At 50.0% G+C, this 26128-nt stretch overlaps 1 protein-coding gene and 1 non-coding gene across 2 annotated transcripts; one reads left to right on the forward strand and one right to left on the reverse strand.

Moving 5' to 3' along the window:
* Nucleotides 1-927: 927 nt before the first annotated feature.
* TRNAA-AGC lies at nt 928-999 on the forward strand. Its single transcript has one exon. It is a non-coding gene; the product is annotated as a tRNA-Ala (tRNA).
* Nucleotides 1000-6506: 5507 nt separating this feature from the next.
* Nucleotides 6507-14971, reverse strand: CXCL14 (C-X-C motif chemokine ligand 14). Its single transcript, XM_043912829.1, has 4 exons — nt 14686-14971; nt 14401-14506; nt 10636-10749; nt 6507-7693 (listed from the first exon to the last, which is right to left on the reverse strand). The coding sequence occupies exons 1-4, from the start codon at nt 14747-14749 to the stop codon at nt 7678-7680; spliced, it is 300 nt and encodes a 99-aa protein (XP_043768764.1). The 5' UTR covers nt 14750-14971; the 3' UTR covers nt 6507-7677.
* Nucleotides 14972-26128: the final 11157 nt, after the last annotated feature.

Consider the following 26128-nt stretch of genomic DNA (forward strand, 5'->3'; position numbering starts at 1 on the left):
GCTCCAGCACGGCCTGTGTCTTGGGATTCTGTCCTCTCTTCCATCCCAGCTCCTCCCAGGTTCAGGGAAGGGAGTGAGTCAGTAGCCTTATGGTGGGAAAATACTTCAGACTTGCCCACAGCTAACATTCAAAGGGGTCATGTATTGTTTGGGACTGCTGTGAGGGGAAGGATTTGCACTTTTGGGACTCCATAGCTTTCCCCAAGCTTCCTGATATGCGTCAGCCCTCCCCAGGCTCACTGAGGGAATAAGATGTCAAAGGCCCATATCCTGTTACTACTTCTCTGAAGTAGCTAATCCCTCCCTTACAGGACATGCCAACCTAATTGTCAAGGAAAGATATTCCTCCGTCCTCTGGGAAATACAGCTGCTTAACTGACTTTTGTTCTTCTGAAACCAGAGTCTGATACTCTCGTCTGGGGAATACCATGTGGACAGACACACACACAGAGGGACAAGGATTTTGATTTGGGTCTTTATTCAACAGATGGGGCTCCCCCCAGTAAACAATCTATGGGCATCCACTCCAAGCTTTGTCTGGCAAACGAGGGAGGCCAGGGTGGAACAGGGAAGCCAGAAGATGGCCCAGGAAGATTCTCTAAAGTGCTCTGTGGGATTTAAGGGTCACCATTACTTCCCAAAGGCCCATACTCGCTCAGATTGTCCAAGGGGAGAAATTATTTCTTAGACACTGCACAATCCCACACCCTATGTACTCTCCCACTAGGCCCTGAAAGTGGGCTGATCATATAATTTATCAACCACACTAGAACTCTTTTAAGAGCATGGAAGGGAACCCTCTTCATAATTATACTGGAATGACTGTCCTAGACCTGGATTATCTCAGGAAACCAGGACATAGGGTCATCCTACCTAGGAGTGTCCAAACCAAGATTTAACCGTGCTTAAGACCACTTGCCTAGACCTGGGGGCATAGCTCAGTGGTAGAGCACATGCTTAGCATGCATGAAGCCCTGGGTTCAATCCCCAGTACCTCCATCTTCAGGCTTCCCTGGTGGCTAATATGGTAAAGAATCCGCTTGCAATGCAGAAGACCTGGGTCTGATACCTGGGTCAGGAAGAGCCCCTGGAAGAGGGCATGGCAACCCACTTCAGTATTCTTGCCTGGAGAATCCCATGGACAGAGGAGCCTGGTGGGCTGCAGTCCATGGGGTCGCAAAGAGTCAAACATAACTGAGCATCTAAGCATAAGACTACTTGGCCACTCGGTGACTTTGGCCAAGTTACTCAGTTTCTTTTTTGCCTGGAACTCTTCATCTGTAGAATGGACTAACTAACAAAGAGTCTGTTGAGAAAGCACTCAAATATTGGTGGTGGTGGTTGTTATTATTATTATTTTTATTAAACTTTATTGCCCTGCAGAGTATGGGAATCAGCCAGGTTGATGTCTTAGCAGCTGTAAAGAAATTGAGGGATGTTCTTTCTGTCATAATTTTCTTGGTTTATGATACTTTTTGACTTTACTAATACAAATACTTAACTCCTGTCTGTCTTTTCAGGCCATTATTTCCAGGAGACAAAAGCCTTTGTATGTAGAAATGATTCCTGTGTAAGGGCTGCTTTCAAAGACACAGTGGGTTGAAAGAGCCTGTTGCTTCACCTTCCCTTTTGCTCCTGGGGGAATATCCTTGAATATTAGATGAGTGTCTCATCTGCATCTAATTAGACATCCTACTACTGTTCCCAGAATATCAGCTCTCTTCATTGTGAAACAGGCTGATTATTTTAAATCCAGCTCTGAATTAATTTTTTAAGTCAACATCTTGATGGTTTCAACTTGTTTCTAACCAAAACATTGCGTTGAATTTGATACCATGGTCATTTTACTTTTTCCACTTATTTGGTACATGCGTGCTCTGTTGTGTTTTGACTCTTTGCAACCCCATGGACTCTTTGCGACTCCTCTGTCCATGGAATTTCCCAGGCAAGAATACGGGAGTGGATTGCCATTTCCTTCTTCAGGGGATATTCGTCTCCAGCATTGGCAGGTGGATTCTTTACCGCTGTGCCGCCTGGTGGTGTTGGGACAAATCTGTGGCTGCTTCTACTTAGGCTGAATTTGTGTCTATCAGTGGTGGGGCAGAGCAGCGATTCCACCGATGTGGGGCTCACTTTGCTTTGTTGGCTGAGTGGGAGAAGCCCGAGGGGAGCATGTGGCTGTAGTATTCTGTTTCTGAAAGACAAAATGAGGCACACCCAAAGCACATGGGGCTGTGCTGCTTGGCCATGTGGCCCAAGTTCGGTGGACAATTAATCTCTACTTAGTAAACAGTAGGTGAGGCCTGGGTGAGGGCACAGTATAGTCTCATCGGCTGAGGTCGGCAGGAGCTCTAAGACAGCATGTCCTCTTGGGGCAGAAGCCTATTCTGGAGCCCAACACAAGGGTTTACATTCTCTGTCTACTGTCTACTAGCTTTGTGAATATGGGCAATCTGTATTCACCTTGCTAAGCCTCAGTTTCCTCATCTGTAAAGTGCAGCTAAAGTATAGACCCCCCACACCCCCTGCTGTGGTGGTTACCAGGAGTCCGTGGGGATAAGGCTGCAAGGGTCTCAACACAGGGTCTGGCTCAGAGTAAGTAAGGCCTAATCCAGTTCCTATTGTCACTGTTCTCACACAGCCCCCAGGGAACTTGGAGAGCCCTTGGCTGAGGCTCACTGGCTCCATACTGCCTTCTGGTGGCATGAATTGTCATGGCCTGGTGTGGAGGAAGCTGGGAGATGTTACCTTAACACACTATTATCAATATTTGTTTTTATTTATTTATTGGGCTGCACCAGGTCTTAGTTGCAGCAGGTGGGATCTAGTTCCCTGACCAGGGATGGAACCCAGCCCCCCTCCATCGTGTGTAGTCTTAACCACTGGGACCAGCAGGGAAGTCCCTTAAGAGTAAAAAAAATGCTTTAGGTTTTATTGCTTCCTTAATGACCTCCAAGGTTATCTATTCAACTTTTCAAAAACAGGAGCACAGGGGAGGGCTCTACAAGCAGTATGGTGTCTTCTTCACGTGGGAGAGTGAGCAGAAAAGCTGTGGTGGGCTTCCTTGCCAGTGAGGTTGGGGAGGTCCCAGCCATGGTTCCCTGGCAGGCCAGACAGGAGGTAAAGAAGAGGGAGAGGAAGGGAGACATGAGCTGGGAGCAGAGGTTGGAGCCGTGCCTGGTCTCCCTGGATGCTCACCTGGGGCGTGGCTGGTGTTCCCGAGGCCCCTGTGAATTCCCTCACATCTCCTGGCTCCAGAGCTCTGTCTCTGCTGGCCTGTCTCATCGCACACGGACCCAGGAGTCATGGGCCACGTCAGGGACAGGATGGAGTCAGGACTTCCTGCCATTGCCTGAGAACAACTTACTATTTGCCAGGAGCCTGCTCCAGATTGATAGGCCTTGGTCAGAGGAGGCCCCCTCTCTGAGACTGGGGGGGACACCTCTTTGGGGTGTCCCTAGAGCCTGCTCTGCAGCCCTCTGGCTTAATGTTAGACTGACAGGAAATTTCAGCAGCTTCTTTGTCTCCATTGTGGACCTGTTGTTTCTAGAGGGGTCGTCCCCAGCATCCAGCAGTTGGTGACACATAGCAAATACCTCATGATGGAGCAGTGGCTGGCTCATGAATGTTGCACTCTGCCCTTGAGGGTGAGGGATGGCACCTCACCAAGACTTGGCTCCCCTTAGCACAGGGCTTTGCATGCAGTGGTGGCTCCATGAGTGAGTGCAGAAAGCATGTTCTTAGGGGACTCTCTGAAACTAAGATTAATTCCTGGTGCTTGAGTACGTCCTAAGAGCTATCATAGGTTCTGGGAGATTTTTACAAAGAGGTGTAAGATATAGTCCCTGGCGTCTAAGACTGTCTTGTTAGCTGTTCAAGTTCAAATAAAGGCATTAAATTGTAGGAAAAGTCATGTAATAACTCAGGACCCAAATGGGCCATCAGATGGCTGCTAAAGTTGATACCTAAGTGGTAAGACAGGTGCCATGGGCTTGCGGTGTGAGAGCTACACAGAGCTCTGTGCTGGGGCTTCATGCTCTGCTGTTGCCATCTTGAAATTCTTAAAATTTGAGCAGAGGGCCTTGCATCTTATTTTGTACCAGGCTTGCAGTTGTGTAGCTGGTCCCGACCCCAGTTATGTAGGTGGTTCTGGCTGCAGGTCCGAGGGGATCAGGAAAAGTTCTGTGAGGGAGGTGTGGCTGGGTAGAGGAGCACAGAACTGGGCTGGAGCTCCCCAAGGATGCAGTCGTCCTGGTGTCAGGTCTGGGGCAGCATGTGTACCCGCTCAGGACCTGCCTGTGGGAAGAGCGGGGGGTCCAGGACCTGGAGTTTGGATCCCGACGTGTGCCCATGTGTGAGGAAGCAGTGTGGGGCCTGGTCTGCCTGTGGGCAGAGGAGCGTGTTCATGCCTCCCCAGGGAGGCCCAGGAGAGCCCCTTAGAAGGCAGCCTGGCTTTGCTTTGCTGCACTAGAGTTACCCTCCTTTCTGGAATGCAGTGAGTGGATGCTCATAAAGCTACTGGGAAGCTCAGAGAAGAGAAACAATGAGAAGCAGTTCTGTAAGTGGGAAAAAGGGCGATTTCCCTGGAGCCAAGCACAGTTCCTGGCACTGCGGGGCCCTCTTGATGTTTGGCAAAGTTTGGGACTGAGAGCCCATTCGTAGTGGCCCAGCTGGTACCTGTCTGTTGGAGGACAGGGTCCAGGTCATCCACGAAGCACCCCCAACCTCCGTTCTCCAGGGGCACACAGTCCCTGCAGGGGATGAGATGTTTGCCCATAAGACCTCCGCTCCTTCTGCTAACACCCTGGAGCTTGAAGTCCAGCTCTTCTCACTCTTACTATCTGTGTTTCTCATGCAAATTGTGTCCCTTGTCTGGACACCTTCAACACAGCACTGCTGGGAGGGTGGAGAATGAGCAGCAGGGCAAATGCCTGGGGCTACTGCTTGACCTCCTGTCCAGGGACTTTGTTACTGTTATTAAGAAGCCAGTCGGTGACTTGCGAGGTTGGAGAAGGGACAGGACTCATGGACCAGGAGGGCTGGAGGAAGAGATGCTGGGATAAACTAGAACCCTGAACTCAGGTGGGGAGTTGTGTGTCTAGAGTGAGTGGAGGGCAAAATTTGCAACTCAGGGATTGGCACCAAGAATCTTACACTCCCGGTCGTCTGCCGTCAGGTGGAGAGGCGTTTGCATTGGCAGGGCTGGGCTTGAGAAGAGTGGGATTTGGGGGAGGCCAGGGAGGATCCTGCAGTCTAGTTTCTTATGGGGGCCCTGTCCTGGTGAGGCCCCACCCCAGCATGGTGTGCTGATCTGAGGGTCAAGCAGGTCTCAGAGCTCCTGGGGGAGAGGGACCCAGCCTCTGCTCTCCCCTGCCCTCACACTGCAGCTCCTCTGTTCTGCCTGTTGGTGCCGTGGCTTCCCTGTCTAGTCGCCCTTCTTTCCCCATAAGGAAGGGAGAGCAGGACCACACCAGGCATTCACGGTCACCCTGCCCAGCGTGGTCTTGGCCCACCCTGTCCTGCTCCTCTCAGCAAAGAGACTGCCAGCCATTGGAGTGGTGTGAGGGCTGACCCTGGGCAGCTTCTGTAACTTCTCTGGGCCTTAGTTTTGTCCGGCTCACACTTGGTGGGACTTGGTAGTGCCAGGAGATGACAGAAAGGAGGCAGTAGCACCCTGCTGAGGAGGTGCTCAGGCAGGGTCCTTGCTGTGCGTCCTTGTTAAGTGCTGGCAGAGCCGGGAAGCCATCCTCAGAGGCGGAGAGACATAGGTGCCTGGCTCCTGGTGAGGCGGACAGAAACTGCAGAGCCAGGCATGTTCCCTTGGGCAGTCCTGTGGAGAGTGGGGGTCCAGGTGGGCACAGAGGGGCCTGTTTCAGGGCCTGGCTGACCGGGATACATGAGGTGCGGGGCCATGGACAGTTTGTGCAGAACACAAAGTGGCTTGGTTTTGTGGATGTTAAAGGAGCTCACATTTACTGAGTGAGTGTTCACCATGCCCTGGCATCCTGAGCGCTTCCCGTGGATTGCCGCCTTCAGTTTCCAGAAGCGCCATGAGGTGTGTGCACACATCGTCTCCATCCTGCCGGAGCAGAAAGGGACCCCCAACATCGCGCTGGCTGTGGCGCCCACACAGCCTGGTCCTGGAGCCCTGGGGCCTCCAGGTGGGCACTTCTTGCCTTTGCCTGAGTCCCACTAGAATCCTGGGGCCCTGGGCTCCTAACTGGTCCCCTTTCTGTTCCCTCCCCTAAGTGGGAACATTAAATTGACCCTACGGTTCTGTTCTGATGAACCTGGCCCAGGTGTGGGAGTCAGGCAGGGAAGAATCAACAGCCTTGAGACCTGGCTTTCTGTCTTCAGGACATTCCACAGTGGTGACAGTGCTGACTGGTATCTGGGAAATACCAGTTTCCTTCCCAGTACCTTTGTCCCTGTTTATTCAGGATGTAGTAAACATTTGATTGTCATCCTGCCTTAATTAAATAGAAAAAAAAGTCAGTACTCTAGAATTTTGGTACATTTCAAATATATTTTATTACTTTTCTTTTTGTCTTAGAAAGAATATCAAACCTGCATGCAATGCTAATGGTTCCTGACATTTATATAGCATATGACACCATAGAGCAATGCGGCGTATACTGAAGGGGCCCATGTAGGGCTGGCCTTCCTAAGAGTATATTTACAAAGGGAAGGGCCTGTGGTCATCTCAAAGAGGACTGCACCCGAAGAAGACTGCACTGTTTAACACTGAAGGGTTACATGGGGAATCACAGAGAGATTGCTTTAGTATTGCATGTTCCATTGTCGAGAGGGAAAGAAACAGGCTTTGAAGGCTCTGACTCGTCAACAGCATGTGTGTCTGTAGTTGTATATTGTGTGTGTATTTGTATAAATTTAAGTTTTCTTCTAAGATTTTCACTGATTTTCCCCTAAGATTTTCAGGGGCTTTCAAAACATTAAAGATTGAAGTGGTGAATTTTTCACAAATGCTCATGTTGGAGAGAAGACCCAACCCCTTCCTTAAGGACCATCTATCTGCTTCACCATCCGAGGATCTTGGAAATGTTTCCAAGGATGTGTAAAAATTAACCACAGGGATGAAGCATATTTCTCTGACAGCCAAACTCGAGTTTGTCAAAGAGCAGATGCAGAGAAATCCGCTCTGGCTTGCCCTGTGACTGGGGCCGCTGCCGAGTCCCCCCAAGGCTGTGACCAGCCGTGAGCCCAGGAGAGCTCGTGGCCGCTGTGCCGAGGCGCCAGGACTTCTGAGCGGAAGCTTCCTGCACTAGGAAGGGAGCGATGCTGTTATGAAATGTCTCAACCAAGTTCCCTGTTCCTCCCAGGCGCTTATAAAGCTCAGATGTACAGTGATGTCTGGACAAATACAAAAAAAAAAAGGATTTTTTTTTTTTAATACAAAGGAAAGGCATGAGTTTCCCCACTTTTCAGTAAAAGGCGGCTTGTGATGAAATCTGGAGCACGAAAGAAGGATCTCACATCTGGAAGCCTTTTGCACACAGCTATAAAATGTAAAAACTGACCCTCGGTAAAAAGTGCTTTGTAACAATATTTAATTTGTGTCTTATGCCTGTGAGAAAGAAAGGGTTTGTTTTTTGAATCTGCAAAGTCCTTTGCTTGTTCCCAACTGGTGTGAAGTTTTCCCATCAGGGATTTTTCACCCTATTCTTCGTAGACCCTGGGAAGAGAAAACACCCATGTCAGTGGCTCAGGACATGAGGCAGGTAACACACAGGCTGGTGTCTGAGCTGCTCTGCACCTGGCCTGCGGAGTGCCTCTCCCAGGACCGCAGGAGCCGGGGAGAAGCAGGGGCATCACAGAGGAGGCCCTCACACGGCCGTGAAAGCTCCCCCAAACCCAGCTTTGACCTTTCTAAACAGCCTCCACCTCTGCAGTTTCTTTTTATCCTCAAAGCTCTAGGAAGCAAACCATCCTGGTGTATGAGGAGACCAGGTGCAGGAGACTTAAAAGTCAGCCCGACGCACACTGCATATCAGTGGTGGGAATGACATCTGTCTCCAGTGTGGATGCAGAGGGGAGGGGATAGAGGCACCCCCTCCCTCCATTTAGGCTTGTATCTTTGTGCTTTGTCCAATAATACGTGTCCTCCAGAAAAAAAAAAAAAAGAAAAGAAAATCCCCAGGCCCAAGGATGGTTGGTGGGGCTGCAGCTGTCACCGAGGCCCGGGGCACCAGGTCACTTCCTCTAGCAGTTATCAGGCCTGCAAGCACTCCCAAGCTGCCTTTCCCCCTCACCTCCCCAGCCGGCTCTGTTTAGGTCCTTAAATTCCTTCCCTCCTGCCTCATGGCTGCCTGCCTTGGGGCCACATGGCACATTCAGAGAGTCCATGCTCCCTCTCCCTTGGTTCTGATTTCTGAGTAATTATGCACTGAAATCAAAAGCCTGATGCTTCTGCTTCTGGTGGCAGTGAAGGCTCTGGGCTCTGAGCTTCTGGGAGCTCTCTAGTCTTGCCCATAGCCTGGCTTGGCTGCTTCCTTCCCCTGCCTCTCTTCGAGGTTCAGCATTCTCTCTCTCTCTGCAAAGATGACTTCAAGATAGTTCCTTTATTGGGACTTCCCTGGCAGTCCAGTGGTTAAGATTCTGTACTTCCAATGCAAGGGATGCAGGTATGATTCCTGACGGGGGGACTAAGATTCCACATGCAGTGCAGTGTGGCCAAGAAAAAAAGAGATAGTTCCTTTGTCTCCACGGAGACATTTTCAACCTTTATAGATAGAGGAAGGGGAGACGAGGAGGACAACGAAATGCCCACATCCCTTTCCAGGACACCTCGACATTCTAATAACGAGGGCACGTGGTGCTAAGTTGCTTCAGTCATGTCTGACTCTTTGTGACCCCATGGATTGTAGCCCACCAGACGCCTTTGTCCATGGGATTCTCCAGGCAAGACTACTGGAGTGGGTTTCCATGCCCTCTTCCAGGGGATCTTCCTGACCCAGGGATTGTACCCACGTCTCTTGTGTCTCCTGCATTGGTGGGCAGGTTCTTTACCATTAGTGCCCCCTGGGGAGCTAGGAAGGAGGGATGAACTCATTTTGTAAGGAAGTGATGGGAGGCCTGGGAGCAGAGGTGCCCTTATGCTCTCACCCATGGAATCTGCAGGAACAAAAAGAGCAGGGCTGCATGGGCCAGACCTGCCCCCTTTCCCTCAAAGCTGTGGCCCTAGGTGGAGGGGTAGGGGACAAAGTGCACAAAAGCCTGAATCTCCCAGCAACGTGACGAAGACTTGCCAGCGCTTCTGTGAACTGGCCCTGCAGTAGCCTCGTTCCACTTTCGATGACGCAGGGCCCGGAGGGTGACTGGACAGGACATGTCCTGTGTGTGTCATGTGAGCTGCCTGCCCTGACCAGAAAGAGGGCTTCATTCTCATCAGACTTTATAGAAAATAACCTCTCTCTCTCATCACTTTCTATTTCAAGCAATTGCAGATGAGGCAATTTTGGAGCAGCACAAAAGGCCCAGGTACTGGGGATGGGCCGAAGCGTCAGATATGGGAGAGGTCATGGGCAGAGCTTAGGCTGGAAGGGCCTGCTGGTAGGTGGAAGTGGGGCAGGAGGGCGGGGCTGGCACCGCTGTAGGAGGGGAAGGTGACACCAGGAGACCTAGCTTCCTAACTTGTGTTCCCAGGCGAGTCACTCCCCACCCCCACTGAGCCCCGCTGTGGGATGAGGTGCAGGCACCAGCTCCTGAGGAGCTCACCTCTGTGTGTGTGTGTGCACGTGTTTGTGTGTGTGCATGCACATGTGTACATGTGTGTGCACGCTTCCCTAATCATGCTCTGCGAACACAGTGTAAACAGGCTCTGAGTGTGTGAGAGGCAGGTCAGCTCCAGGACAGGCTCACCTTTAGGAAGCACAGGGGAGCCAGGAAGTTGTCTGGCCTCAAAGGGACCCTAGGAGATCAGAGCCTGGAAGATCTGACTATGAAAGCTCTTTTCTGAAAATGGGGAAACAGCCCGGAGAGGACAGACATCTGTTTCAGGGCTCTGGTCATCTGGCTGTTGCTGCCCCCTAGGGTAAGAGTGGCTCTGATTTTAAAGGGTCAAGCCCAAGGTCCCTCCCTGCACCTGCAGCAGAAGAGTTTTATCAGGTTTCTGGGCAGCAGGGGAGCATGTGGGGCACCTTGAGGGAAGACGGTGTGGTTGGCAAGGAGTTATCCTCATCATCTTGTGGTTGTAGCCAGTTTTAGAGTTAATGAACCGTAAGCAATTGTGTTTCACCAAACCACACAAATCACTGAGAGATCCATGCCAGGTGCTCATCCAGCCATCTGACAGGGGGAAACTAGGGGTCAGAAAACTTAAGTTACTTAAATAAAGAGAGGAATTAAGACTATCACATATCACAATAGAATGAGACAAACTTTAGTTCACTAAAGGATCAATTTTCGATGCTTACAGCTGTCCAAGAGAGCAGTAAATGTAGCACTAAGTGGTGAGTTCCTTGTCCCTGGGAGTATGTAAGCAGCATCTGGGTATCTGCCTACTGTGACAACTGTGGTGGGTGTTCATGCCTTAGAAGGGCTAGATAACCTAGAGGGAGTTGAGGATCTGGATTTGGTAGGATGGTGAGAAGGAAGGTGAGGGGCGGTGGGCCATACCTGCGCTTCTCATTCCAGGCGTTGTACCATTTGATGAACCGCTTGGTGCTCTGCAGCTTGGGGTGCAGGCAGTGCTCCTGACCCCGGTACCTGGACATGCTCTTGGTGGTGATGCTGAAATGGAGGAAGGTGGGGTAGAGGATGGAGAAGCCTGAATGACAGCCCCTCCGTGTGGCTCCCAATCAGGGCACTGAGAGACTGTGGCCTCCTCCCTCCTTTCAAAGAACCCTACCCACATGCAAACTCCCTGGTTCTTTCATAAAAGTTTCTGGTTGTCCCCTTAATCTCTGACTCCACATTCAGGTCTAACCATGTACAGAGTGATGGGCTCTCACTTTTTCTCCTGGAGCCCCCAGAGTCTGGGAGAGTCCCTCCCCACCCACCACAGCACTCATGCCTCCCTTAGGGAACAAATGTCAGGGGACCCTTTCAGCTCCTCCGAACCTGGGATGGAGAGGTGAAAGAGCTAACGCCAGCATGGTACACATGCCAAGACCTCATTCCTTGGATTTGGGGCACTCCATGGCTGGGCTTGAGTGTGCGGTGGTCTCTGTCTGATCTTCTAAACCCTAGTTCCCTGTATCCTCTCTAGATTGTTCTGGGGCTGGGCATTTGTTGACCTTGAAGCTGAGTCTTGTTGGCCTTGAAGCCCATTCTGATTCCTGAGTGTGAAGTCCCAGTTATCTCACCCTTGGGCAGGAATATAAGACCGCCCTTCAGGCCTCTATCCACCAGTGTCCCAACACCAGTGGAGATCTAGCCACGTGGTAGAGAAGCAGGTGGCTTTGTACAGAGTGTAGAGCCTGGGTTTGCATCCCAGATCTGTCTGTGGGAGCCTCTTTGAACCCAGTTTGCTCATCCATAAGATGGGTATAATGATAGGACCTACCTCTTAGGGTTATTGAGATGAGTAAAGATATAATCTATGTAAATTGCCTAGCACAATGAACAGTAACTGTTATTAGCAATTGTCATGGAAGACAGGATGGCCAAGGAAAAGCCTTAAGGTGTGAGGTCCAGCCTGGGAGCGGGGGAGGGCAGGAGAGGCTGCTGCCCAGAACTGCCGTGTCCTTCTCAGCCAGGACTGGGCCAAGGTGGCAGGAGTTCGGGTAGGGGAGGAAGGATGGTGTTCAAGAATGAGGGACCAGCTAGTGAACATGGAAGAGGGGAAGGTAAGAGGTGAGGATGTCACTCCCCGGGAGGTTGCACGCAGGAGGGAGGTATGGTGGTGGACTGGGTGCTGGGGTGCAGGCTGAGGGGGCAGAGAGAGATGGTTGGAGGTTGGGGTGGGAGGGGTGGGAAGGGAGGGAGTGAGGTCTGCTAGCACTCCATGGGTTCCTTACTGAAGTGTCAGGGTGCCTGGGCCAGGTTCTAGAAAGGAGCAGGGTTGCCATGAACTCTGGGTCTGCCAGTTGACCGGGAGAGGTAATCAAATCATGATACTTCAGTGGGGACAGAGTATTTCTGGGCAGCCTGTTCTCTTCCCTTCCCTGTGCTCTGAAGTTTCCAGGGCCCTCACCATGGCCTCAGCCTCCCAGGGCAGGGACAGGCCTTGTGCTAATGCCAGGTGACTGGGTTCTGCTGTCGCCAGCCCTCTCTATGAGACCTGGGACTGCCTGGGTCCCTAGTGCCAGATCTCAAGCATGGGGCACTGCTGTGGAGTGGAGTCCAGTTCCCTCCCCCATAGTACCTGGTCACTCCACAGGAATTTAGCCTGTGTGTTGCTCTCTGCCTACAATGCTGCTTTTGCACTTGGAATAAAAGGCTGTGGCCAAGCCAGATAAACTCCTCCTCCTCAGTTAGGTCAGTGTGCAGGCTGAGGATTCCAAATCCTGAAGATCGGGGCAGCAGGGGAGGACCCCACGGAGCTCAAATGCTCAGTCATAACACTGACTTGGGAAACTTAATTGTGGGGTGAAGACATGAGGATTTCTGCCCCCAGCAATTATGCAGAAATTCTGGGTCCTGTGTCCCTGTGCTTAGCCGTTCTGGGATATTGAGGGTTTCAGCAAGAGCTCAGGAGGTACGTGAAACAGATTGCCCTTTCTAGAATCTTGACTCTCCTGGATCCTTCTAAGTGCAAGGACTCCCACTCTTGCAAAGCAGGCTGCACCCTGAGCCTCATCAGAGATGTCTAGATGACACAGGGTGAGCTGGAAAACTTCCTTTAGTTCAGCTTTGGGGCTAAAAACCTGTTTTGGCCAAAAACGCTGGTCCCTTGTGCAGTCTGAGGAGCCCTAGGAGCTTAAGAGGAGAGAAGACCTCCAGCTCTTCAGGGACCGGGCTTGGGTCCTGGGTGTGAGGTGGAGGTTTAGAAGAGGGTCACTGTGTGCAAGGGTCTCCTGAGACCCCTGCAACTTTTCACAAGGCTACATAAAGTCTTCTCACACACTTGCCTGACTGTCAGTTTCCTTTCTATTCTGAAAAGTGTAGCCATGAAAAAGAGCAAGCCTGTTGATGGCAGGTTCTGTCCTTTGGAGATATCACTACACCTTGTATCCTATTCCATTTCTCCTGTGAGGACTCAGTAGCTCAGCTTGGTGTGTGTGGCATCCTTCAGCACTGTGAGGAATGCAGAGTTAACTTGCCATGTCCCTGTCATTTTCAGCCTGAGAGAGCTGAAAACCCCAAGGGGCTTGTAGCTCTTCCCTCAACTGTGTGACCTCCGGCCCCCCACCCTTTTCTGGCAGTTTTTCTGGACCTTGGTCTGCAAGGTAAGGGGCGAGGACAGGAGTCACTTTAGGTACCCAGGAAAGAAGGCAGAGGTATTCAGCTCAGGCCCAGTATTTTCTGAACTCCCCTAACTTCAGCCCCACTGTGTAGCCCCCAGGTGGCAGTGGGAGGGGGTAGTGGGGTGGGAGCTGCCCTGCAGACACTGCTCGGAGGCCTTTGGGCCAGCAGGGCCAGTGAATGGAAGGCACTTGCCCAGATTGAGAATAAAGTGTGTCCTGTTTCTGGGGGAGGGGAAGAGGGGCCAATGGTCCGTGGCAGATATTTGGTAGCAGGTTTGCCAAGGGTTCCCTTCCTGGCCAAGAGCGTATTGATGGGGAAACAGTGGTGCTGGCCTCAAGTGGTTAATTGGGAAGGCAGAGAAGCAAGGAAACTCAGTGTTCTCTTGCTCTGCCCCACTTTTTAAAATATTCTCTGCATCCCCACCAAGCAGCGCTCCAGCCTCATGGCATGTTAACCCCAGCAGAGCCCTTTCCACAGGAACCCGCAGAAGTCCAGCTGGTGTCGGAAGACTGAGGAATCGCTGGAAGCCAAAAACCAGATGGCCATAGTCCCCCATCCAGAAAAAAGCCCTGAAAGGAGGTTCCTAGGACTTCAGACAATGTTTGTTTTAATCTTCTCCCCAGTAACAGGAAGGCAGCACGCCTCACAGTTTGGGCTCAAGTTTAATAGTTCTGGGTGTATTTTGAGTGACTTCAATCTGGTTGTTCTAAGTTGGCACAGGGAAACCATTTAACCTGGGATTGCCCTAGAAAGGTAGGCTGTGCCACACCTAGGTTATCCGTCGGAAACCTAGCAAGGGTGAACTCGGGGAAGAGGCTGTTTCCGGAGCACAGTACTGTGACCCTTTTTTTCAAACTCTTCCAGACTGCCATGCCAGCGTCCTAAGGACTCGCTGGGCAATTGCAAAGGCTCGCCAAGGCCTTGACAAAGGCTGAGAGAAAGGTTTGTTAGGCTGACCCAGCCCCAAGTTGTGCCCCAGCACCGGGTTTAAGAGCAGCGCGCACAGGCTCACGGCGAAGAGCGAGAACTCACATAACCATCTTCTCCTCGCAGTGCGGGTACTTTGGCTTCATTTCCAGCTTCTTCACGTCGCTGTAGCGGATCTTGGGTCCCTTTCGGGAGCACTTGCATTTGGACCCTGAAAGAGAGAGAGCGCGCGGAGAATCGCTCACTTGCGCGCGGGGTCTCCGTCGCAACTCACTGACCACCCTAGATGCCCGCCCAGAGCCTCCGGGGATCCCGGGACGCTTAGCGGTTGGCGCTGAGGGTTCCCCAGGACGGGCCGGGCCGGCGCCCAGGGACCTCCCAGGCACTCACCGTCCACGCGCGCGGCGCACAGCGCCAGGAGCAGCAGGAGCAGCGCGGCGGTCAGGAGCCTCATGCTGGCCGAGAGGCGCGGCGCGAGCAGGTTTTCGGGGAGGGCGCCCGCGCGTCCGTACGCCTTGCTTGGCTCTTTCTGCCCGGAGCGCGCCTCCCGGCTCCGCTCACTCCCGCTGCGCCCGTCGGTGGGAGCTTCGGGGCTGTGGCAGAGCGCTGCGCTGTGCGCTCGGCTCTGGGCTCTCTCCACAGCCTCCCTCCGCCCGCCCAGGCCTCTTTTAAATCCGCTCCTGCCCTCGCTGCGAGCGAGCTCATTAATATGCAGAACCACTCGGTGACTCACTGAGATTTCTCAACGCGGCGGGGGGAGGAGACCTTCCCCGCCCGCCGCCCGCCCCGGACCGCGATCGCAGCAGCGCACACTCGGAGCCACGCGCGCACTCGCTCCTCCAAAGCTCACGTCCGCTACCTTCTCGCTGTCACACACTCTCTCCTTCACACACTTGCACACCCAGGGTCTGGCAGGCACACAGAGCCAGTGCCTGGCGCCACTTGACGGTGGAGAGAGGCTGCTTAAAGGCACGGGCTTTTCTGATTCGCATGGTTCCCTTTGGCCTGCTGTCGTGAGCCGAGCGGGGAGACCCAGGCCCGAGGCCCAGATTTTCCGAGGAGACCTGAAAGGGATTTGGGGCACGTGCCAGGTGTGAGTGCCAGCAGGCCTGACTCTAGGGCATGAGCTGTCTCTATTGGGCCAGCAGCCCTCGTGGCCAGAGCACAGGCCAGGTTTGGAGAGTGGTCGCGGGAAGGATGTACAGCAGTGCAGCCATGTCCTGTGATCCTGGAGCTGGCTCAAAGAACATGTGTGAGATGCTTGGTTACTCTGAAAGGAAGGCTTCTAAAAGTATGTGGTTCCACAGGCCATCACAGGTTCCACTGCCACATCATTCTCAAAACTTAGGTGGTGGCTGGCCTGGGAGACATGACAGTGATAGCCATCTGGATGAAGTCCATGCTGTGGACATTGTGCCAGGATGTATGGTGTGGTGTGGACCCAGGCATGATGACAGCAATTCCAGCTCCATGACTTACCGGTGGTGACGTAACCACTCTAAGCCACTCTAATCGGCTATAGGGTGGGAGGAGTCACAGTGCAGCTGTGAGAATTCTGTAAGATCAGAGCTGGAAAGTGTTTGAGTACCTGACCAGTAGTTAGTGCCCAGGAAATGTTACCTATTGGCATCATTATTTTATGTATATCTATGATATATTATGTATACTTATATATAGTATATATGTGTGTGTATATATATGTGTATATGCGTGTGTATGTGCTGTGCTGTAAGTCACTTCAGTCGTGTTGATGTGTGTCTGTGTGTGTGTGTATATATATATATATACATATATATACACATAAAATTCCATTTTTTTTACAAGTTTCTTTCCAAGTTGGTATTTTAATTTCTTTACTTGATGGGTATCATTGGAACAGGCTCAGAGAGAAAGACCTCCCAGGTGGCGCTAGTGGTAAAGAACCCACCTGCCAATTCAGAAGATATAAGATATGAAGTTTCAGTCCCTGAGTCCAAAAGATTCCCTGGAGGAGGGCATGACAGCCCACTCCAGTATTCTTGCCTGGAGAATCCCATGGACAGAGGAGCCTGGTGGGCTATGGTCCATGGGGTCACAAAGAGTTGGACATGACTGAAGCAATTGAGTACCCACACAGAGAGAAAAATGACCATCCCGAGATCACATAGCCAGGAAGCAGGTGAGGCCAGGAGGGGCCCTGGTAGTGTGGCTGCAGACCTGAGGCTCCTGTCCCTGGGCCATTTGGCTTCGTTCAGGCCTGCGTGCTCTTCACTTGGTGAAGCATTTCCTTGAAAGACCCGGCAACAGAAGACAGAGTGTCTCAGACTCCGAGGGTCCTTGGACTTGGCTTCCAGACCAGAGCTGGAGCCAGGGCAGAAGCGGCCAGGCTCTGGCAGCTCTTGCAGCTCTGGGCTGTCCGTTCAGTGGCTCCCTGGGGGCGAAAGTGCCAGAGAGGATCCTGGGGGGATGGGAGGAGCAGGCTGCTGAGGGGTAGGATGGGAAGAGTCTCTGCCATCTCTTCCTCCCGAAAGAGCCTTGGCTGCCTGGTGGGGAAGCTGAGCCATGAAGAGCCAGCAGAGCCTGTGAATGGGCTTCAGGCCATGTCCTGAATCCTATGCAAGCAGTGATCTCTATACTTAAAGCAAGGCCAACAGATGGGCACTTGGGTTTATGCAGAGCAGAAGTGCAAGGGAGTGATTTTTGTCATTTATGTTAATTTTTTTAAATTTTAAAAATACAAAATTAGCATGTTATGGAAAAATCAGAAAACACAAGCCTAAGAAAACATAAAAAATACACACATAATTCCATCCACTCAGCAATCAACACCAAGATGCTACAGCGTTATCTTTGCAAACCCTTCTGTTTTGCTTACCATGCATGTGCATCAGTGGGATCAGCTTGCATGTCCTATATAATAACTGTCTTGTTTTACCTATCATTACATCATCAGCATTGTCCCGTGTGACTGGTCTTGCTTCTACAATATCTCTTTTAATGGTATTGTTTGAGGCCATATAGTATAATGGCTAAGAGCTTGGTGTCTGGAGTCAGACTGCCTGGGCGTGAGTCCTAGCTTCTAGCTGTGTGACCTTGATTTGTAACCTAACCCTTTTAGGTACTGATTCTCTCATCTGTGAGATGGGAATGACAAGGGTACCTATAGCTTGATGAGAATTAAATGAGATGGTGCATGTAAAGCTTTTAAGGTGATCTTTTGCACAGAGTAAATGCTCAATAAGTGCTATGATTATTAGTATTTTGGATGCAGTATGTTTCATTGTATGGGTGCACCATAACTATTTTAATTACTTGCTCCCTGTTGGACATTTGAGTTATTTTTGAATGATATACTTTTTTTTTTTTTCTATCAAATCAGTTTTTATTAATTGAATCCTACTGAAAATTATATAAGAAAGTGACCCTATTTACAGATAACTCTGACTCAGAAAGGCACCTCATAACTAATGGACCTGTACTGCTGAAAATATAATATACACATGACCAACGTATACACACTTGTGACAGTTCAACTTTATGGAAATCTAGTATGTTGATGACATGAGTTCTGGCTTTCCATGTTTCCATGAATGATATACTTTTACAAGCAGAGCTGTATGACAAATATTCTTGTAGCTCAATTTTGCCATAGCCCTTTAAAACTTGAATCATATCTCAGAAATATAATCACTAGGCCTTGGTGCATGGTCCATTTTAAGGCTTTTAATGCAAATTGCCCTCCAAAAATATAGTACTTTTTTATTCTCCAAAGGGAATTTCTTTAATATATGACTTTTGCAGAGCATCTGGAATATATATGTATATATTTAACAAAATTATTTTTATCATATTTATTTCAAGAGTATGCTGATTAATTAAGTGGGATCTAATAGCACTAGGGACCATGGGCACTGTCTTGTAATAGGAGGAAGTGGTTGACCCTAAAAATAGGGGCCACATTTTTCCAACTTTCTGGACCAGACCAGAGGTCAGACATTCCAGTGTTTTCTCCCCAGGTTTAAGCCTTAGTCTGTGTATGCAAAATACATTTTGCATTTTTGGTTTGCAAAATACAGCCATTGTATCTTTGCAAATAGGCCTCATCCCTGTTTGTGTGAGCAATTCTGGGACTGTGGGTCCAGGGGAGGACAGGGGCCCCTGCTTCTGGTGGGTCTTTGGGTGAGGCTGCTCAACTGGGAGAGGGAAGAGGGGTTTGACCCTAATTTCAGGGCACAGAGTTTTTATCAAGCTCAAGTGGGAAGTCTTTGAGTAGGTGGAGGTTCAAATGGGTGAGGTACTTCTTTGCATGTACAATGGCATCACATGATTTGAGGAGATCCTAGGCATACAGTGAAGGACTACACACATGCCCTGCCCTCTGGAGTTCAGTCTAGTGGGTATGCGTGTGTGCACATGTGTGTGTGTGTGTGTGTGACAGCACCACAGATATTTGCAGTTGTGCTGGGTTCTACAGAAGAGGCAGATGAAGAGTGTCGGAGCATAGGGGAGGGAGGAAGCAGAAGTGGGGAGCCATCTCTTGAGGAAGTTGAAAATGGGCTGAGGCCCTGGGGATCTGCCCCAGGGTCTTCTTGTGTTCATATCCATTGAGCACACACTGCACGCCAGGCTCCCTGCATGGTGCTGGGAATTTAAGATGAGCAGAGGCAAGGACTTCCCTGGTGGTCCAGTGGCTAAGACTCTGCTCCCAATGTAGGGGACCTGAGTTCAAACCCTGGTCAGGGAGCTAGATCCCACATGTCACAACTAAGAGCTCGCATGCTGCAACTAGAGATCCTGAATGCTACAACCAAGACCCGGTGCCACCAAATGACAAATATGTGAGGACGAATGAGGCAGATGTGCACCTGACCCCAAGGAGCAAAGAGTCTAGCGGAGAAGAAAGACATTAATCAAATGACCAGAGGCACACATGAGATTACCTCAGAGCTAGATGCGATAAAGGGAAGCTGCTATTATGATCTGACCGGGGATGTGCCTGTTGGGTTGACACTGGAAGGATGGGAAGGAGGTCACCAGGTGGCAGTGGGAGGGAGGCCTCTCCTGCCCCTTTCCAGTCCCTGCTCCTCGCACAGTGATCTTCAGGAGGACCCCTTACTTATAGCCCTTCTGCTCCTGAGCTCACCCAGAGCCCCACTCAAATCCCCAGCAGGTCTCTATGGGGTCTCATGACCAGCATCTACCACACTGCCTTGTCTTACCCCTCACAAGTGTCCACCCTGTCCCCGTCTCAGCAGCTTTGCACCTGCTGGCCCCTCTGCCCAAACTGCTCTTCCCCAGCCAGATGTGGGCAGCTGACCCTCTTCTCCTTACTGAAGCCTCAGCTCGAATAGTCAGTCTTCAGACCCCATTGCACTGGCATCCCCAGCCCTCTCCCTCCCAGCAGTCACTCTCTGTGCCGTTGACCTATGTTACTTTTTACATTGTATGGACATCAATTCACATTACACTTTTTTTTTTTTTAAGATTTATTTATTTATGGCAGTTCTGGGTTTTCGTTTTGGGCTTTCTCTAGTTGTGGTGAGTGGGGGCTACTCTTCATTGTGGTGTGTGGGGTTTTTCTTGTTTTGGAGCATGGGTTCTAGGCATGGGCTGGGCTCCAGTAACTGTGGCACATGGGCTTAGTTGCTCTGAGGCATGTGGGAATCTTCCTGGACCAGGGATCAAACCTGTTTCCCTGTATTGGCAGGCGGATTCTTAACCGTTAGACCACCAGGGAAGCACTCACATTGCACTGTTTTCATGTTTGTTCTGGAGTATATAGTGGTCATCCTCTGATTTCCTGGTTCTGTGAAGGTAGATACTGCATCTGTCTTACTCATCCTTTGTGCCTGCAGCAGTGTGTGGCATATAGTAGTGGCTCATTCCGTATCTTTTGATTAAATTTAAAAAGCATGTTTTAGGCAAAAGCCCAGAGATGTGAGAGAGCACTGCTGAATTCAGGCTGTGTAGACTATAAGGTCATGGGTGAGTGTGTGCACACATGCATGTGTGAGTGTGTGTGTAGGGGGTGGTTAAGGGTGGCCATTGGTAAGGCCATATTTCCAGGAAAACCAGTTCTTCCCCGGGGCACTGGCTTTAGAAAAAAGACCTTTGGGAGGAGAAGGAGGTGAGTGAGCAGTAGTGTGGTTTTCTAGGAAACCCCACAGGTATCTGGACACCACCTTCCAAAAGGGTTAAAAGCTAGGCAGGTCTCGCTAGGGAGGCCAGAGGTCCCCAAGCCTCAGGAGGAGACAAAGGGACTTTTTTTTTTCAGCATCCCTTTATTAAGCTTTAACCATGTAGGAGGCTCCTTTAATTCTGTGTTGCTATAACGACAATCAACAGTCAGCTCTGCCTGAAAGTAACTTTTTTCCAACCTTGATCTGCTAACTGCCCAACAAAATAGTACATCTTATTCATGGAAATGCTTTTCTTAAGCTATGTTAATGAACTTAATGAGTTGGCTCACCGACTCCGTGAACATGAGTTTAAGCAAACTCCGGGAGTTGGTGATGGACAGGGGAGCTTGGTGTGCTGCAGTCCATGGGGTCACAGAGAGTCAGACCCTGTTGAGCAACTGAACCATGTTAATGAAACTATGTATCTTGTTTAGAAGTCTGTTTTCCTCTAAGACTTATACAGTATATCTTGCCCAGAGACATCTAGTTCAGAGAAGACTCCCCTCGTGCAGATATGTATGTTGTGTGAGAGAGCTGCGCCTGGTGCAACTCTCTCAGCCTTGAGGTGTTTCTTTTATCTATGACCAACAGTTTACTAATGAGTATAAGATGCCTTGCAAAAACTGGTAAGGGGGAGCACTCTCCTGCCCCCTTCCAGTGCCTCTTGCTGGGGGCTTTCTCTATCTCTGTTTTAGTAAAATCTACACAAAACTCTGAGTGACTGAGACTGTCCTTGGTCCCAGAGTTAAATCTTTTTCAGAGGCTATGAATCTGGCAGCACTGTTCACAGTAAGCTGTCATCTTGGGGGCTCATCTGGGATCCCAAGACAAAGTGTAAGCTTTCATCTGTCACTCCTAGGTCTGCTGAGAAGGTGCACCTTGACTGGTCAAAGCTGGTTTCCCACCCTGGGAGCTGGGAGACATATGGATTCCTCTCTACCTCCGCCCCTGGGCCTTCCCAGCACTGACCTGCTCAGAGGGAGAGTGACTTTGTACTTCCCTGATGATACAGAGCCATCCTAGATTCCAGAACTGGAAGGGGCTGATGCCCCACCTAGCCCTCATTCTGCAGATGAGGATGTTGAGACCCAGAAATGGGGTGGGCATCACACAAGCACTCCAGAGCATGAACGGCAGCCTGGTCCTGCCCCTAGCTGCTTAGACCACAGTGAAATCCTGGGCTCCAAAGACCTGTCTGGCCCTGACAACCACTCATTACAATGGGAAGCACCCCAAGATACCTACTTTCATTGGGTGGTGTAGCTGCTACTCGTGTGTGAGCCTGGTGGGTGCCCCGTCCTCTCCTGAGCCCCTCCCTCTTCTGAGGTCTGCATGCCTTTCTCTGAGTGTCCAACCCATGGAACCCAGGGCAGCCAGCTGCCTCATCTTTGCTGGTTCTTCTTTAGCAGTCTTGTGTACTGACCTCCTTCCCAGGGCCTTGCTCTGAGGTGGAGGGGGTGTAGGACTGAGGTACCCCAAGTTCTTTACATTTGGCATGCTTAGGGAGCCTAAGCATCATAAGTCCAGAGGAAGTGGTGCAGGATGTAGCCAGGCAGTGTTGAATTAGGCTCCAGTCAGCCCCATGGCAGCTGAGGGTTGACTGAGGGTGCTGTGGATTCTCCCAACATGCGAGAAAATGCTGGCAGCAAATATGACAGACTGACAGTTAGCCTTTATTCATTCAACACTACCTCATTGCAGACAGGCATCTTTACTATGTTAAGAAGGAAGGCAAATGCATTTTCAAAGAAGGCCCTAAGGTACAAATGAGCAAAGGCCATCAAAGGACAATTGGGAAAAAGGAAGAAAAGCAGTGATTAACCAACCCATGAAAGAATGTTCATCCTCATTAACAATCGAGGTAAAGCACATCAATGCTTCAGTATTGTGGCATACGATAGTTAAATATTTATTTTAAATAGTAACGTCCAAAGCTGCAAACTGAGGAAAGGCCACATAACCATTACTGGCAGGGTGAGATTTGGGGAAATCATGTTTATTGAATATATCCAGAGTGTTTCACGTATAACTATTTCATCCTGCTAATCCACTTCAGAAAATCTGTTTTAAAAGTTGATAAAGGAGAAATGCCACATGCAAAGATATTCTTTGTTAAAAACAGTTAACCTGAAAGCCCAACGCAAGGGAATTGTTACCTAAACAATGAGAGTTCTAAATGAAATATTATATGGGTGTGAACTCATGATTACAGAATCTGAGGAATTCCATGGAGTAAATGCTTATGTAGTATGTAGAGACCACATAAGGTCATGTAAACACTGTGACTGCAAGTGTGTAAAGCAGCAACCACTGTATAAAACATGGCAAAGACAGAGATACAAACATCATTCTTTTTGAGTGGTGGGACTTCGGGCGTCTTTTAAAGCTTCTCTCCTTACTTTCCAACTTATTCGAATGTTCTTAGTATAAAAGGGACTCAGGAACATTCAATGAAAGAGTGAGGCTTGGGGCAAACCTCCATGATAGGGGTTGGGCATGGCTGTCCAGTGGCTGGCCCTGCAGAAGAGGCACATAGAGTCCTCGGTGGTGCAGGTAAATCCTGCACTGAGGACCAGGCCCCATTTTTGGTGCTGTCCCTACTTTTCTTGGCATAGCTCACTCACCTATCCCAGCAGCATCACCTTGCCTTGTCCTGCCTTGCCTTACCACTGCTTCGTGTTGGCAGCCTGGGTCCTAGCTTCTTCTCCAGGCCTCTGTAAGAGTCCTGCCAAGCCTTGTCTCCTGACACGGCCCTGGGGACTGCTCCCAAGCCTCCACTGCACCTGACTCTCTACCAGTCTCCAGCCATATCTCACCCTCTAGTCTTCAATTTCTGGAAAACATTAAGCTGCTTCCTAGCTCCAGGCCTGTGCTGGCTGCTTATTCTTCCTGAAGGTCCTTTGCCCCTGGGTCAGGCTGGTTGCTGTTTTACCTAATGGATCTGCAAAGAAGTCTTTTCACAGGGACACCTTCCCTGACTAGGCACCTCTGCCCCTCCTCTCCCCTACCCTGTCTCAGTCTGGGATAGCCCATGGCTCCCTGCATGGTTCATAGCCCCATTTTCTCTGTAGTACTACTCCTCACTCCTACAAAGGCTTCTTCAAGGTCTTTCCCTCTTTAGTTCATGAGCTCCAAAGGGTGGGGTGGTTGTTCTGTTTCTTTCCTTTTTATACCAGTGCCCTGGCACAAGCTCAGGGCCTGGCACTCAGCAGATTCTCAATGAATGAGTGATGAATAAATTGATATGTATCACAGTTTACTGCAGTCTAGTGAGCTCTGGAGTCAGACTTTCTGGTTTAGAATCCTAGACTACCACCCAGTGTTTCTGTGTGCCTCTGCTTCCTTGTCTGTAAAGAGGATAGTAATAATAATATTACAAATGGGATTGTGGTGAGAATTAAATGAACTAATACAGGACAAGCACAGAGCATAGTGTTATGTTGCATGGAAAGTGGAATCAAGATTGTCAGGAGAAATATCAATAACCTCAGATATGCATATGACACCACCCTTATGGCAGAAAGTGAAGAGGAACTAAAAAGCCTCTTGATGAAGTTCGTGAAAGAGGAGAGTGAAGAAGCTGGCTTAAGACTTAACATTCAAAAAACTTAAGATCATGGTATCTGGTCTCATCACTTCATGGCAAATAGATGAGGGAACAATGGAAACAGTGACAGACTTCATTTTCTTGGGGCTCCAAAATCACTGCAGATGGTAACTGTAGCCATGAAAATAAAAGATGCTTGCTCCTTAGGAAAAAAAAAAACTGTGACAAACCTAGAGAGCATTTTAAAGAGCAGAGACATTACTTGACTGATAAAGGTCTGTCTTGTCAAAGCTATGGTTTTTCCAGTAGTCATGTAGGGATGTGAGAGTTGGACCATAAAGAAGGCTGAGTGCCAAAGAATTGATGTTTTCAAACTGTGTTGCTAGAGAAGACTCTTGAGAGTCCCTTGGACTGCAATGAGATCAAACAAGTCAGTCCTAAAAGAAATCAATCCTGAGTATTCATTGGAAGGACTGATGCTGAAGCTGAAGCTCCGATACTTTGATGCAAAGAGCTGACTCACTGGAAAAGACCTGATGCTGGGAAAGATTGAAGACAGGAGGAGAAGGGGATGACTGAGGATGAGATGGTTGAATGGCACCACCGACTCAGTGGACATGAGTTTGAGCAAGCTCCAGGAGATGGTGAAGGACAGGGAAGCCTGGCATGCTGCAGTCCCTGGGGCTGCAAAGAGTCAGATATGGCTGAGCGACTGAACAATGACAACAAAGTGCTCCATAATTGTCTGTTCTGTTTTTAAAATAATTTTTAGTATAATATCTTCTAGACTCACCCCTACCCCAGTCTATGGGTTTGATTGGCTAATTCCTTTTGCTTTATATTTATAAAATGCTTATATAGCATGTACTCTGTGTCAAGGAGTATTCTAAAGGTTATACAAATATTTATTTAATCCTCAAAACAACCACATCTGTTATAAAGTGTATAAAAGGTTATACCCACTTTACAGGTGGGAAAACCAAAGCACAGAGAGCTTAAGAAGCTTGCCTAAGATTACTGGCAAGTGGCAGAACTGATCTTTGACCTCACATAGTCTTGCTCTAGAGATCTGCTCAGAACAGCTATATGCTGCCTACTAGGAGGGGGGAATGAGAAACACTCCCTTTTCCTTTGCCCAGGTCTTACTGCTGCTTTCCTCTCCTGTGCTGCTGGCATCTGGCACCAAGCTCTCCTCCTTGGATGGTGTCCCAGGCTTCCACCCCGCCGGGGTTGCCAGGTTTAACAAACAAAATACAGGATGTCCATGACAACATTTGGGAGCATGTGTGTGTGTGTGCGTGCTCAGCCGCTTCAGTCATGCCTGACTCTTTGTGACCCTGTGGACTGTAGACCACCAGGATCCTCTGTCCATGGGATTCTCCAGGCAAGAATACTGGAGTGGATTGCCATGCGCTCCTCCAGGGGATCTTCCTGTCCCAGGGATCAACCCCACATCTCCTGCGGCTCCTGCATTGGCAGATGGATTCTTTACCACTGAGCCACTGGGGAAGCCCCATTTGGGAGCATACTGATTCTAAAAAAGTGTTCATTGTTTCTTTGAAATTAATATTTAACTGAGATCCCTGTATTTTAACTGGCCACCATACATCCAGCACAGTGGGTGGCAGCATGGTTTGGGATCACCCGCCTTCAAGTGGCGGTTGCAGACACAGATGTGGAGTGCCCTGGGGTCTGCCGTGGTGGGGGTGGGGAGAGGAAGGGAAGGCACACGTGTGAACTCTCTTGGAGGGCAGAGTGGGCCTTCAGGCTCTCGCGGAGAAGGAGGGAGACTTTTTACAGGAAGGAGACCGTAGAGGAGGACTTTCCAGGTGGAGGCAACAGGTTAAGCAACTGCTTGGGAAGAGGAAGGCCAAAGGCATGCTAGTACATTAACAGAGCACTGCGAGTTCAGAGCAGGCATTGTGGTGGGAAGGGGAGGGTTGGGAGGCTGAATATGTAGATCACGGCCAAATTGTGCAGGGCCTTGAGCCGGGAGGAGTCTGGGCTTCATCACCTAGGTCATAAGGATCCACTGGAGGACGTCAGTCTGGAGGGCTGTGTGATTGGATTTTGTCTCGTAGGAAGATCTATCGGGTGGAGGAGAGATAGAGCTCGAGGTGGGAGGCAA

Source organism: Cervus elaphus, chromosome 9 (genome assembly GCF_910594005.1).
Source record: "Cervus elaphus chromosome 9, mCerEla1.1, whole genome shotgun sequence".
NCBI classification, from domain to species: Eukaryota; Metazoa; Chordata; class Mammalia; order Artiodactyla; family Cervidae; genus Cervus; species Cervus elaphus.

Coding starts and splice junctions, on each gene's coding strand:
- CXCL14 (XM_043912829.1), bottom strand. CDS start 14,749: ATGAGGCTCCTGACCGCCGCGCTGCTCCTGCTGCTCCTGGCGCTGTGC. Junction 14,507..14,685: donor GTGCGCCGCGCGCGTGGACG/GTGAGTGCCTGG, acceptor TCTCTCTTTCAG/GGTCCAAATGCAAGTGCTCC. Junction 10,750..14,400: donor TGCGAGGAGAAGATGGTTAT/GTGAGTTCTCGC, acceptor CCTCCATTTCAG/CATCACCACCAAGAGCATGT.